Source organism: Salvelinus namaycush, chromosome 33 (genome assembly GCF_016432855.1).
Source record: "Salvelinus namaycush isolate Seneca chromosome 33, SaNama_1.0, whole genome shotgun sequence".
Lineage (NCBI taxonomy): Eukaryota > Metazoa > Chordata > Actinopteri > Salmoniformes > Salmonidae > Salvelinus > Salvelinus namaycush.
Window position 1 is genome coordinate 32,320,142 of NC_052339.1, and position 12,924 is coordinate 32,333,065.

A 12,924-nucleotide genomic window follows, 5' to 3' on the forward strand; every position below is an offset into this window, starting at 1 on the left:
GTGTTGTTCACCCTTAAAGATATGTGATGTTCACCCTTAAAGAGATGTTGTTCACCCTTAAAGAGATGTGATGTTCACCCTTAAAGAGATGTGTTGTTCACCCTTAAAGAGATGTGTTGTTCACCCTTAAAGAGAGTACTGTACTGCTCAGTTTGGAGTGGAGGGTCTCATGCTTAGTCACACCCAGCTCTCTCTTTCTCTCGCTCCCTCTCTCCCTACCTTTCTCTCTCTCCCTCTCTTTCCCCTCTCTAATCCTATGTTATTCATGCCCTTTCCTCTGTCCCCCCTCTTTTGCCCCTCCCTCTATCTCTCTCCCTCTCTCTCTGTCCAGGCTCCATGGCGGGCGTCCCTGATCAGTGGAGCTCCCAGCCCAACAACCCGCCCCAGATGATGGATAGTGGACTGATAGGAGATTCCTCAGGTAGAGTCTTTGATTCAATTGTCAATACTTGAGCTACACACATCCTACATGCTTTTGCCAGAATAATACCATGCCATCCATCAGAAACACTTCACTACGTGATATTATATTAAATGGATGATGTACTTTTTTTTTGCAAACGTCATAATTGGTTATGCAGATTTTCATTCAATTTTAACGTCAAATGACGTATACAATCACACAATAAGAATGTGTGCAGACTAAAACAGATTGTAAACTGAGTGTAATACATTACAAAGACTATGCAATGAATGTAAAACATTTATTTATAAACTGGGTGGTTTGAGCCCTGAATGCTGATTGGCTGACAGCCGTGGTATATCAGACCATATACCACGGGAATGACAAAACATGTATTTTTACTGCTCTAATTACATTGGTAACCAGTTTATAATAGCAATAAGGCACCTCGGGGGGTTTGTGGTATATGGCCAATATACCACGGCTAAGGGCTGTATCCAGGCACTCCACGTCTTGTCGTGTGTTAGAACAGCCCTTAGCCGTGGTATATTGGCCATATATCACATCCCCTCGGGCCTTATTGCTATTATAAACTGGTTGCCATACTACAGAATATTTACTCAGTGCCCCTTGAGCTGAGCATGCTCTGTTTTTCCACATTGGTGGCTTAGGAGTTGTGTCTGGCCTAATTTGTGCTGGCCTGAGAGTTATGGGCTGAGTTGAGTTGTGCGTCTACGATACCAGCTGCGGCAGATACAACACCACCACAACCTAATGGCATGTGTCATCTCGGTGCGACTGAATCACTGCTGTAGGGCTAGTCACTCAAAGACACACACAGACACATACACACACATAAGGAAACACACACACGGAATTCTCATTACTGCTGTAGGGCTAGTCACTCAAAGACACACACAGACACATACACACACACATAAGGGAACACACACACGGAATTCTCATTACTGCTGTAGGGCTAGTCACTCAAAGACACACACAGACACATACACACACATAAGGAAACACACGCACGGAATCCTCTTTACTGCTGCGTTTCCCAAACTCGGACCTGGGGACCCCAAGGGGGGCACGTTTTGGTTTTGGCCCTAGCACTGCACAGCTGATTCAAATAACCAACTCATCATCAAGCGTTGATTATTTGAATCAGCTGTGTAGTGTTGGAACAAAAAAACAAAACGTGCACACCTTAGGGACCCCAGGACAGAGTTTGGGAAACGCTGCATTACTGTGTCACTTTCTCGCTGTCTGTGACATTTCGGACTGCACTCGCCTCAGAAAGTGTTGCTAGGCCGTCCTGACTCAGGGGCCCTTATTGATGAATAGAACTCAGTTTAGGGGGGCTCATTTTCACGTCTCCGTCCCTCGTTTCTGCATCTGAAAGGCCTCGTTCTACATTAATCATCTTTTGAACTTTCCTCAATGAGCGCTTCAGATTGATAATGTCTCGTTCTGTCTGCCTATTCATTGGTCTCTCAGAGGTTGATCTAAGCTCTGATTGGTCCTGGTCTCAGACTAGAAGTGCTGATCTAGAATCAGTTTTGTATTTTAGATCACAATGAATAGGATTACATGGACAGAGGTGGGGCTGATCCTAGATCATACTACTCTGAGACCCTTGGCGAGTACGGATGCTGATTGCATCTCTGTGTGGCAGGTTTCTCCCAGCCTGCCATGGGGGTGAATATGGACATGGGGATGGCTCTACTATCGGCAGAGAGGCCTCCCAGCATCGCTGAGCACCAGAAGCCCAAGGACATGTCTGCAGGTAGAGGGAAACACACACACATATCAATAACAGTACCTACCTCAGTGCCAAGTTACATACCTCTCAGTACCGACCTACCTCAGTGCCAAGTTACGTACCTCTCAGTACCTACCTACCTCAGTACCAAGTTACATACCGCTCAGTACCTACCTACCTCAGTGCCAAGTTACATACCTCTCAGTACCTACCTACCTCAGTGCCAAGTTACGTACCTCTCAGTACCGACCTACCTCAGTGCCAAGTTACATACCGCTCAGTACCTAACTACCTCAGTGCCAAGTTACGTACCTCTCAGTACCGACCTATCTCAGTACCAAGTTACATACCGCTCAGTACCTAACTACCTCAGTGCCAAGTTACGTACCTCTCAGTACCTACCTATCTCAGTACCAAGTTACATACCGCTCAGTACCTAACTACCTCAGTGCCAAGTTACGTACCTCTCAGTACCTACCTACCTCAGTGGCAAGTTACATACCTCTCAGTACCTACCAACATCTTCAGCCAGCTCTTAGGGCCTATGTGTATGTCTTTCAGTATGTCTGCCTCTGTCTGCCTCTGTCTGTCTCTCTCTCTCTCTCTCTCTCTCTCTCTCTCTCTCTCTCTGTCTGTCTGTTTCCTATTGGGCATGCATGTATGGCATTTGTAAAAGTCAATATGCAAACTAGAGGGTGTGCCACAAATCCTGAATAGCCGTTGCCATCTGTCAGCCCGGCCCATCCCCTCACCCCACTTATCTATCTGAATGTCTCATCATACCGGTGCCGGCATACCCAGCGGCAGCCAGCCCCTACCCCTCCTCCATACCTCATGCCCAGTTCAGTTGATGAGGTCTGGGTTTTGGCTGAGGGCTTTATGGGCTTAGAGCATCAGGAACCCCCCCCCCCCCCATGGGGTTCATTTCCCAGTCCAACTCCACTCCTCTGTAGACTAGACTAGAGCATCCTCACACGGGGCACCAATGGAATTTATTTGCTAATACCCTCTCTTGTCCACTGAGGGGCGCTATAGCTAGAGCTGTGGTTATCTCACGCCACTCACCGGGGGAAACCCCTGCTGGGAATACGTTACACCGTAGACCTTCCGATGGTATAGAATACTGTATGTCATAATGTTGTGGCTATTGTCACTCAGCATTCTCCTAATACCCCAGGGTTCACATGGCTATAGCACAACTGAGACCCCGTGTTAGGTTACTACACAGTAAGTGGTCTGTACCGTGTCACAGTGTTAGGTTACTACACAGGAAGTGGTCTGTACCGTGTCACAGTGTTAGGTTACTACACAGGAAGTGGTCTGTACCGTGTCCCAGTGTTAGGTTACTACACAGGAAGTGGTCTGTACCGTGTCCCAGTGTTAGGTTACTACACAGTAAGTGGTCTGTACCGTGTCACAGTGTTAGGTTACTACACAGTAAGTTGTCTGTACCGTGTCACAGTGTTAGGTTACTACACAGGAAGTGGTCTGTACCGTGTCCCAGTGTTAGGTTACTACACAGGAAGTGGTCTGTACCGTGTCCCAGTGTTAGGTTACTACACAAGAAGTGGTCTGTACCGTGTCACAGTGTTAGGTTACTACACAGTAAGTGGTCTGTACCGTGTCACAGTGTTAGGTTACTACACAGGAAGTGGTCTGTACCGTGTCACAGTGTTAGGTTACTACACAGGAAGTGGTCTGTACCGTGTCACAGTGTTAGGTTACTACACAGGAAGTGGTCTGTACCGTGTCACAGTGTTAGGTTACTACACAGGAAGTGGTCTGTACCGTGTCCCAGTGTTAGGTTACTACACAGGAAGTGGTCTGTACCGTGTCCCAGTGTTAGGTTACTACACAGTAAGTGGTATGTACCGTGTCACAGTGTTAGGTTACTACACAGTAAGTTGTCTGTACCGTGTCACAGTGTTAGGTTACTACACAGGAAGTGGTCTGTACCGTGTCCCAGTGTTAGGTTACTACACAGGAAGTGGTCTGTACCGTGTCCCAGTGTTAGGTTACTACACAAGAAGTGGTCTGTACCGTGTCACAGTGTTAGGTTACTACACAGTAAGTGGTCTGTACCGTGTCACAGTGTTAGGTTACTACACAGGAAGTGGTCTGTACCGTGTCACAGTGTTAGGTTACTACACAGTAAGTGGTCTGTACCGTGTCCCAGTGTTAGGTTACTACACAGTAAGTGGTCTGTACCGTGTCACAGTGTTAGGTTACTACACAGGAAGTGGTCTGTACCGTGTCCCAGTGTTAGGTTACTACACAGGAAGTGGTCTGTACCGTGTCCCAGTGTTAGGTTACTACACAGTAAGTGGTCTGTACCGTGTCACAGTGTTAGGTTACTACACAGTAAGTGGTCTGTACCGTGTCACAGTGTTAGGTTACTACACAGTAAGTGGTCTGTACCGTGTCCCAGTGTTAGGTTACTACACAGGAAGTGGTCTGTACCGTGTCCCACTAGCCTGTTTGTGTGAAAGAGTTGTAGGATGCAAACAGATTGAAAGCCTGTGTAACGTTCATCGTTGGGAGAAAGAGAGGAGGACCAAGGTGCAGCGTGGTAAGTATTCATTATCTCTTTTAATGAAAACGAATACTCGAACAAAAACAACAAAACACGAGAACGAAACGAAACAGTCCTGAGCGGTGAAAATACAAAACACAGAACAGAAAATAATCACCCACGAAACACAGGTGGAAAAAAGGCTACATAAGTATGATTCTTAATCAGAGACAACTAACGACACCTGCCTCTGATTGAGAACCATACCAGGCCAAACGCAAAACACAACATAGAAAAACGAACATAGACAACCCACCCAACTCACGCCCTGACTATACTAAAACAAAGACATAACAAAAGAACTAAGGTCAGAACGTGACAGCCTGAGGGTGAAAGATCAACTTTGCAGGCATCCTGCCTCTGGAATGATTCCAGACTCCTGAGCTTGCCTGTGTTGTAGAGAATAATTCGTTCGGAACTCGATATGGCAAAACGAATTTGATCAGTACAATATCTGAATGCATATTGCGTTCATGTTTATCCCTGAAAGACCCTCTTGCTAGTGAGGGGGGGGGGGGGGGGAAGTGTCCTGGCTGTTATGACTCAACAATGCAGCACACCCCTCCCTCGTCAGAGACACTCATGGGAAGCATAACTACCACAACAATTAGCAAACAAAACATCCTCTGCTGCAGAAGTCATTACGTATTAATGTGTCACGTCTTAGTCATGGTTATGGTGAGGTGCCTTATGTTTTCCCAATGTTACCGTTAGCCTAGCATGGTAGTTAGCTAGCTAAGCGTGTGTGTGCGCTGAGCGAGGTTGCGAGGGGAAGTGCTAGGAACCCAGTGGAACAGAAGTGTTGCAGTGACTCCCAGTACATGTAAAACGACATCCTTCCGCTGCATTAGTCATGGAGCCAGGCGCGCAGCCAGACACCTGCAACCTGTAGGGATGCTGTACCACATCAAACCATGGTTCTGTACATAGAGAGAACCACGACGGCTACCGTCCTGTTGCTGTTCATCACGTTAACAGCTCTCCAGAGCATCGAGGGAACGGCTCTAAGTGCTGCTTTATTGTCACCCGTCTCTGCTCTTAACATATTACGTCAGTCTTGTCGTGTGTGTGTGTGGTTGATTCATGTAAAATACGACTAGAGAGAGATAAATGTTATAGGGCACCACAAAGAGATGTTCCGTTAGAGTTCTACCATTCAGAGAGACAACTGAGGCACATTGAGCCAGCCTTGGGTAATCATTCCTCTAAATCCCATCCCCCTCCATCGCTCCATTCCTCCATCCCTCCATTTCTCCTCTCCTCAGAACGAGCACAGCTTTAATGAGCAACTTGGCAGCACGGGGCTCTATAATTTAACTAGCTACCTCATCATTCTAAACAGTCCAGAAAAAAACAAACAAGATATGATTGACCTTATAAACTGGGTGGTTCGGGTCCTGAATGCTGATTGGCTGACAGCCGTGGTATATCAAACCGTATACCATGTGTATGACAAAACATGTATTTTTACTGCTCTAATTACGTTGGTAACCAGTTTATAATAGCAATAAGGCCCCTCAGGGGTTTGTGGTATATGTTCAATATACCACGGCTAAGGGCTGTATCCAGGCACTCCACGTTGACTGTGGTATATTGACCATATACCACACCTCCTCTGGCCTTATTGCTTCAATAAAACTCTACGTCTGATTTACTGCACGATGTTGTTCTAGAAATGTACAAAGATATTTTGTGTTTCCTGCTTTTCATAGCTGTGTTTATGTTTGTGCATGGTACTGTGTATTGTACTGTGTATTGTACTGTGCATTGTACTGTACATTGTACTGTGTATTGTACTGTGTATTGTACTGTGTATTGTACTGTGCATTGTACTGTGTATTGTACTGTGTATTGCACTGTGTATTGTACTGTGCATTGTACTGTGCATTGTACTGTGCATTGTACTGTGTATTGTACTGTGTATTGTACTGTGCATTGTACTGTGTATTGTACTGTGTATTGTACTGTGCATTGTACTGTGCATTGTACTGTGCATTGTACTGTGTATTGCACTGTGCATTGTACTGTGTATTGTACTGTGTATTGTACTGTGCATTGTACTGTGTATTGTACTGTGTATTGTACTGTGCATTGTACTGTGCATTGTACTGTGTATTGTACTGTGCATTGTACTGTTTATTGTACTGTGTATTGTACTGTGCATTGTACTGTGTATTGTACTGTGCATTGTGCTGTGCATTGTACTGTGCCTGTTTCTGTGTGCTTGACCAATACCTGTGTTTATGTTTGTGCATTGTACTGTGCATTGTACTGTGCATTGTACTGTGTATTGTACTGTGCATTGTACTGTGCATTGTACTGTGTATTGTACTGTGCCTGTTTCTGTGTGCTTGACCAATACCTGTGTTTACGTTTGTATTTCTTGCATTCAATCACCCACTCACTATGAAGTAAACACATCTTTCTCCTCCTCCTAAAATCCCATTCAGTACTCCAGCATGTCCCTGGGGTAACACTGAGTCACAGTATCACCCTTAAATCCCTCCCTGTGACTATTCATTCACACAGGAGCACAAAGGCAACGGGCCAATTAGAATGCCTGAGTGAGTTATACCCATGTTGCATTTTGAGTGTTCAGTGGCAAGTTACAAGTTGCAGCCCCTGTACAGAGCCAGTTCCGTTACGTTGAATGGACCTCCAATGAGCGTCCACAGCTGCACACTGTGACTGTTACTACTCTCATGTCTTAGACTGCACTGTTGAATATGGTTTTGAGCCCTTTGAAGTTCACGATTTTGTCTGGTTGAGAAATGCATTGCGAGAGAGAGTGAAAGCGTGAGTACAGTGCCTTTGGGAAAGTATTCAGACCCCTTGACTTTTTCCACATTTTGTTATGTTACAGCCTTATTCTAAAATGGATATCATCAAAAAAAATCCTCAGCAATCTACACACAATACCCCATAATGACAAAGCGAAAACAGTTTTTTTATTTTTTATTTATACAAAAATGTAAACAGAAATATCTTATTTACATAAGTATTCAGACCCTTAGCTATGAGACTATAAATTGAGCTCAGGTGCATCCTGTTTCCATTGATCATCCTAGAGATATTTCTACAACTTGATTGGAGTCCATCTGTGGTAAATTCAATTGATTGGACATGATTTGGAAAGGCACACACCTGTCTATATAAGGTCCCACAGTTGACAGTACATGTCAGAGCAAAAACCAAGCCATGAGGTCAAAGGAATTGTCCGTAGAGCTCCGAGACAGGATTGTGTCGAGGCACAGATCTGGGGAAGGGTACCAAAAAATATCTGCAGCATTGAAGGTCCTCAATAACACACTGGCCTCCATCATTCTTAAATGGAAGAAGTTTGGAACCACCAAGACTCTTCCTCGAGCTGGCCGCCCGGCCAAACTGAGCAATCGGGGGAGAAGGGCCTTGGTCAGGGAGATGACCAAGAACCTGATGGTCACTCTGACAGAGCTCTAGAGTTCCTCTGTGGAGATTGGAGAATCTTCCAAAAGGACCACCATCTCTGCAGCACTCCACCAATCAGGCCTTTATGGTAGAGTGGCCAGAAGAAAGCCACTCCTCAGGAAATGGCACATGACATCCTGCTTGGAGTTTGCCTAAAGGCACCTAAAAGACTCTCAGACCATGAGAAACAAGATTCTCTGGTCTGATGAAACCAAAATTGAACTCTTTGGCCTGAATGCCAAGCGTCACGTCTGGAGGAAACCTGGCACCATCCCTACTGTGAAGCATGGTGGTGGCGGCATCATGCTATCAGGATGTTTTTCAGCGGCAGGGACTGGAAGACTAGTCAGGATCGAGGGAAAATGAATTGAGCAAAGTACAGAGAGATCCTTGATGATAACTTGCCCCAGATTGCTCAGGACCTCAGACTGGGGTGAAGGTTCACCTTCTAACAGGACAACGACCATAAGCACACAGCCAAGATAACGCAGGAGGAGCTTCGGAACAAGTCTCTGAATGTCCTTGAGTGGCCCAGCCAGAGCCCTTACTTGAACACGATCGAACATCTCTAGAGAGACATGAAAATAGCTGTGCAGCAACGCTCCCCATCAAACCTGACAGAGCTTGAGAGGATCTCCAGAGAAGAATGGGAGAAACTCCCCAAATACATGTATGTCAAGCTTATAGCGTCATACCCAAGAAGACTTGAGGCTGTAATCGCTGCCAAATGTGCTTCAACAAAGTACTAAGTAAAGGGTCTGAATACTTATGTAAATGTAATATATATATTTTAATTGTTATAAATTTGTAAACATTTCTAAAAACCTGTTTTTGCTTTGTTATTATGGGGTATTGTGATGTCATTATGGGCTATTGTGATGTCAATATGGGGTATTGTGATGTCGATATGGGGTATTGTGATGTCAATATGGGGTATTGTGTGTAGATTGATGAGAAAAAAACACAATTGAAAACATTTTAGAATAAGGCTTTAATGTAACAAAATGTGGGAAAAGTCCAGGGGTCTGAATACTTATGCACTGTAGAAACCTGCTTTAAACTCTCTTCCCTCTTCACACACAAGGTGCCCTGGGCGATGGCTGGACAGACAAGGCTTGCATTCCCACCGACCTGCCGTTCACCCCAAGCTGCTCCACAATGATCAGTCACCATGCAAGCCACCTGGCGGCCAGCCCCGAGGACCTTCCTGACTGTGGCCGGCCCCACCGAGAGGCCTTGGCCATGGGGGAGGAGATGGAGAGCAACGAGGGAAATGACTGCAAACAACAACAACAGCAGAAGAAGAAGAAGAAGAGGAGGCCCCGAGACGAGGTGTACGACAGGGGCCAACCGGAGACTCAGGCTGAGAACACAATCCCGTCAGAGGGCCACCACAGGGTCTCCCCCCGCAAGGACAGGGACAGGATGGTGGGGGGCTGGGAGCAGGAAGAGCCAGGGAGAAGTGGAGGCAGGGGAAAGAGGGGCAAGAGCAGGAAGAAGCTTCCAGAAGAGTGGGGGTTTACAGCCGAGCCCTTCGTGCCCTCCTCTGCCACTCACCTCCCTGAGGGGGTGTTAGACCAACTAGCGCCCCCCATCGCCCACCCCCAGCCCCTGGAGAACCCCTACTCTAGCATGGGTAACATGGGGCTGATCCCTGCCAGTGAGGACCTCTTCCCTCCATCTCTCACCCAGAATCTGCTCCCTCTCATGGCCCCCACCAGTCAGGGAGACTTCTCGCCCAGAGGCACCTTCCCCATGGCCACGTGTCCTGGAGACACATTCACCGCCAGCTACCAATACCTGCTTATGGATACAGAGACTGCCAGCCTGGGTAATGACAAAGAGGCTTTCTCCCCAACTTTTTCCCTAGATTCCCCAGTTCATGAGTCAGGGGTCAAAGTGATGTTTGATCATGACACCTCAATGCAGGATGTCCATATTGAAGATGCCATGAGTTTTAGCCCCACCCACCAACAAGATCGTGGCCTATCACCATTGGAGAAGCCTAGTGAGCTCACAGCGACCGCACCCCCTTTCTCCCCCTCCGACAGCTCCTGGCTCATCAACGACTACCACTTCAACAACAACAACAACTGCTTTGAGTTCAGTGACATCACTCCAGCGTGCTACCTACCTGTGGGCCTGGCATTCGACACACCCAGCCCAGTCCCGCTCCGCTGCCCCAAAACCATGCCTGAATTCTACCCCAGGGGGGGCAAAAAGGCCAAATCCCCATCACAGAAGATACCAAAGAAGTCCCGCTCCTCCTCCTCCTCTTCCACCAAAAGCCCCACCTCACCAGGTTCCGGTCTGAACCCCACCGCCCAGTCCTTCTTCCCCTGCTTCGCCAACCCCACAGAGCCCCTCACCGTGGTGGTGGCCCCAATGTCAGAAGGTTTGTTGCAGTGGTGTGTGATGTTCACTAGGAGGATTAGAGGAGTCGACCAATACCTTGCATGGGCATGTGGCTCTATGGCTGGGCTGGGACCGACCCAATAGCCCAGTCTAGACAGCCTGACTGACTAACTAAGATACACTCTGTCCGAGGGGCGTGGTTTGGCTTTTTTGGGGAGTTTTCTCTTACCCACAAGGCACTGCTGCGTCTGGGCAGTGCTGGAGTGTTCTCATTAACCCTGTGTTGTCCAGGGTGTGCTACTAACTACCACACATCACCACATGCAGTGTCACCAGTTTCACTCTCTCTCTGTCTTCCTTTCTGCTGTGTCCCGGTGTCTCTCTCTCTCTCTCTGTCTTCCTTTCTGCTGTGTCCCGGTGTCTCTCTCTCTCTCTCTCTCTCTCTCTGTCTTCCTTTCTGCTGTGTCCCGGTGTCTCTCTTAGTCTAGTATGTTGGAGGTCCATGACTTCTTCATGTCTTCTTATCCTCACTGTTGAATTAAAAGATTTCTTCCCTCCACGCTGTCTCTTCTATAGCTAACATTTCGTTCAGAGAGGAGCCTCTAAACAGTTCTCTGTGGATGTTTTGTCCAAACCACTGCAATGCATGACCGCTCACTAACCAAAAACACGTCTGAATGAATATACACTCAAATCAGATCCCATGTTGATTGTTATTACCTCTTTCTTTCGTTCCATGTCCTGCCGATTCCCTTCTGCCTCCACGACGGCCACCACAACAGGTGAGTCAGGAAATCTACGTGATCTCTATGGGGCGTAGATTGTGGGAAATAGATTGTGGAACATTGTTTAAATAGATTGTAGCAAAGTCTTGCGTTGCAATGCACCACAGTGACACAAACCCTTCAAGACAGGGCGAGGCAGGGCTGAAAACAGATGGCTTGAGGCTGAATCCAAGGATAAATCAATGTGAGGGATTGCAGGTGCTGTCGCTGTGACTATGTCCAGGCCAGGGTAGATATATACTGTATACAGCGGCAGGCGGGGGACACTAGGACAGGAAAGTGGAATATAGAATAGTATTGAGAGAGATGTTGTTTTAGGACCAGATGCTGCTGGAAGTGGTGTTGGAGGGCCAGTAGGAGGCACTCTTTCCTCTGGTTTAAAAAAATGCCCCAGGGCAGTGATTGGGGATGTTGCCCTGTGTAGGGTGCTGTTTTTCAGATGTGACGTTAAACAGGTCTCCTGACTCTCTGTGGTCACTAAAGATCCCATGGGACTTATTGTAGGAGTAGGGGTGTTAACCCTGGTGTCCTGGCTAAATTCCCAATCTGGCCCTCATACCATCATTGCCACCTAATCATCTTTAGCTTACAATTGTCTCATTCATCCTCCCCTGTAACTATTCCCCATATCGTTACTGTAAAGGCCTACACACGCCAAACAGCCTACACACGCCAAACAGCCTACACACGCCAAACAGCCTACACACGCCAAACAACCTACACACGCCAAACAGCCTACACACGCCAAACAGCCTACACACGCCAAACAACCTACACACGCCAAACAACCTACACACGCCAAACAACCTACACACGCCAAACAGCCTACACACGCCAAACAGCCTACACACGCCAAACAACCTACACACGCCAAACAGCCTACACACGCCAAACAGCCTACACACGCCAAACAGCCTACACACGCCAAACAGCCTACACACGCCAAACAACCTACACACGCCAAACAACCTACACACGCCAAACAGCCTACACACGCCAAACAACCTACACACGCCAAACAGCCTACACACGCCAAACAGCCTACACACGCCAAACAGCCTACACACGCCAAACAGCCTACACACGCCAAACAACCTACACACGCCAAACAGCCTACACACGCCAAACAACCTACACACGCCAAACAACCTACACACGCCAAACAGCCTACACACGCCAAACAACCTACACACGCCAAACAACCTACACACGCCAAACAGCCTACACACGCCAAACAGCCTACACACGCCAAACAGCCTACACACGCCAAACAGCCTACACACGCCAAACAGCCTACACACGCCAAACAGCCTACACACGCCAAACAACCTACACACGCCAAACAGCCTACACACGCCAAACAGCCTACACACGCCAAACAACCTACACACGCCAAACAGCCTACACACGCCAAACAGCCTACACACGCCAAACAACCTACACACGCCAAACAACCTACACACGCCAAACAACCTACACACGCCAAACAGCCTACACACGCCAAACAGCCTACACACGCCAAACAGCCTACACACGCCAAACAGCCTACACACGCCAAACAGCCTACACACGCCAAACAACCTACACACGCCAAACA

At 47.4% G+C, this 12,924-nt stretch overlaps 1 protein-coding gene across 1 annotated transcript in view; it reads left to right on the forward strand.

The window, feature by feature from the left end:
• LOC120027915 (uncharacterized protein DDB_G0284459-like) overlaps window positions 1–12,924 on the forward strand; it is a 159,459-nt gene that overhangs the window by 78,195 nt on the left and 68,340 nt on the right. Inside the window, exons 4-6 of the mRNA XM_038973010.1 lie at window positions 332–421; window positions 2,082–2,192; window positions 9,272–10,582. Coding sequence (XP_038828938.1) covers window positions 332–421; window positions 2,082–2,192; window positions 9,272–10,582 — 1,512 coding nt within the window. The remainder of the gene's footprint in view (window positions 1–331; window positions 422–2,081; window positions 2,193–9,271; window positions 10,583–12,924) is intronic.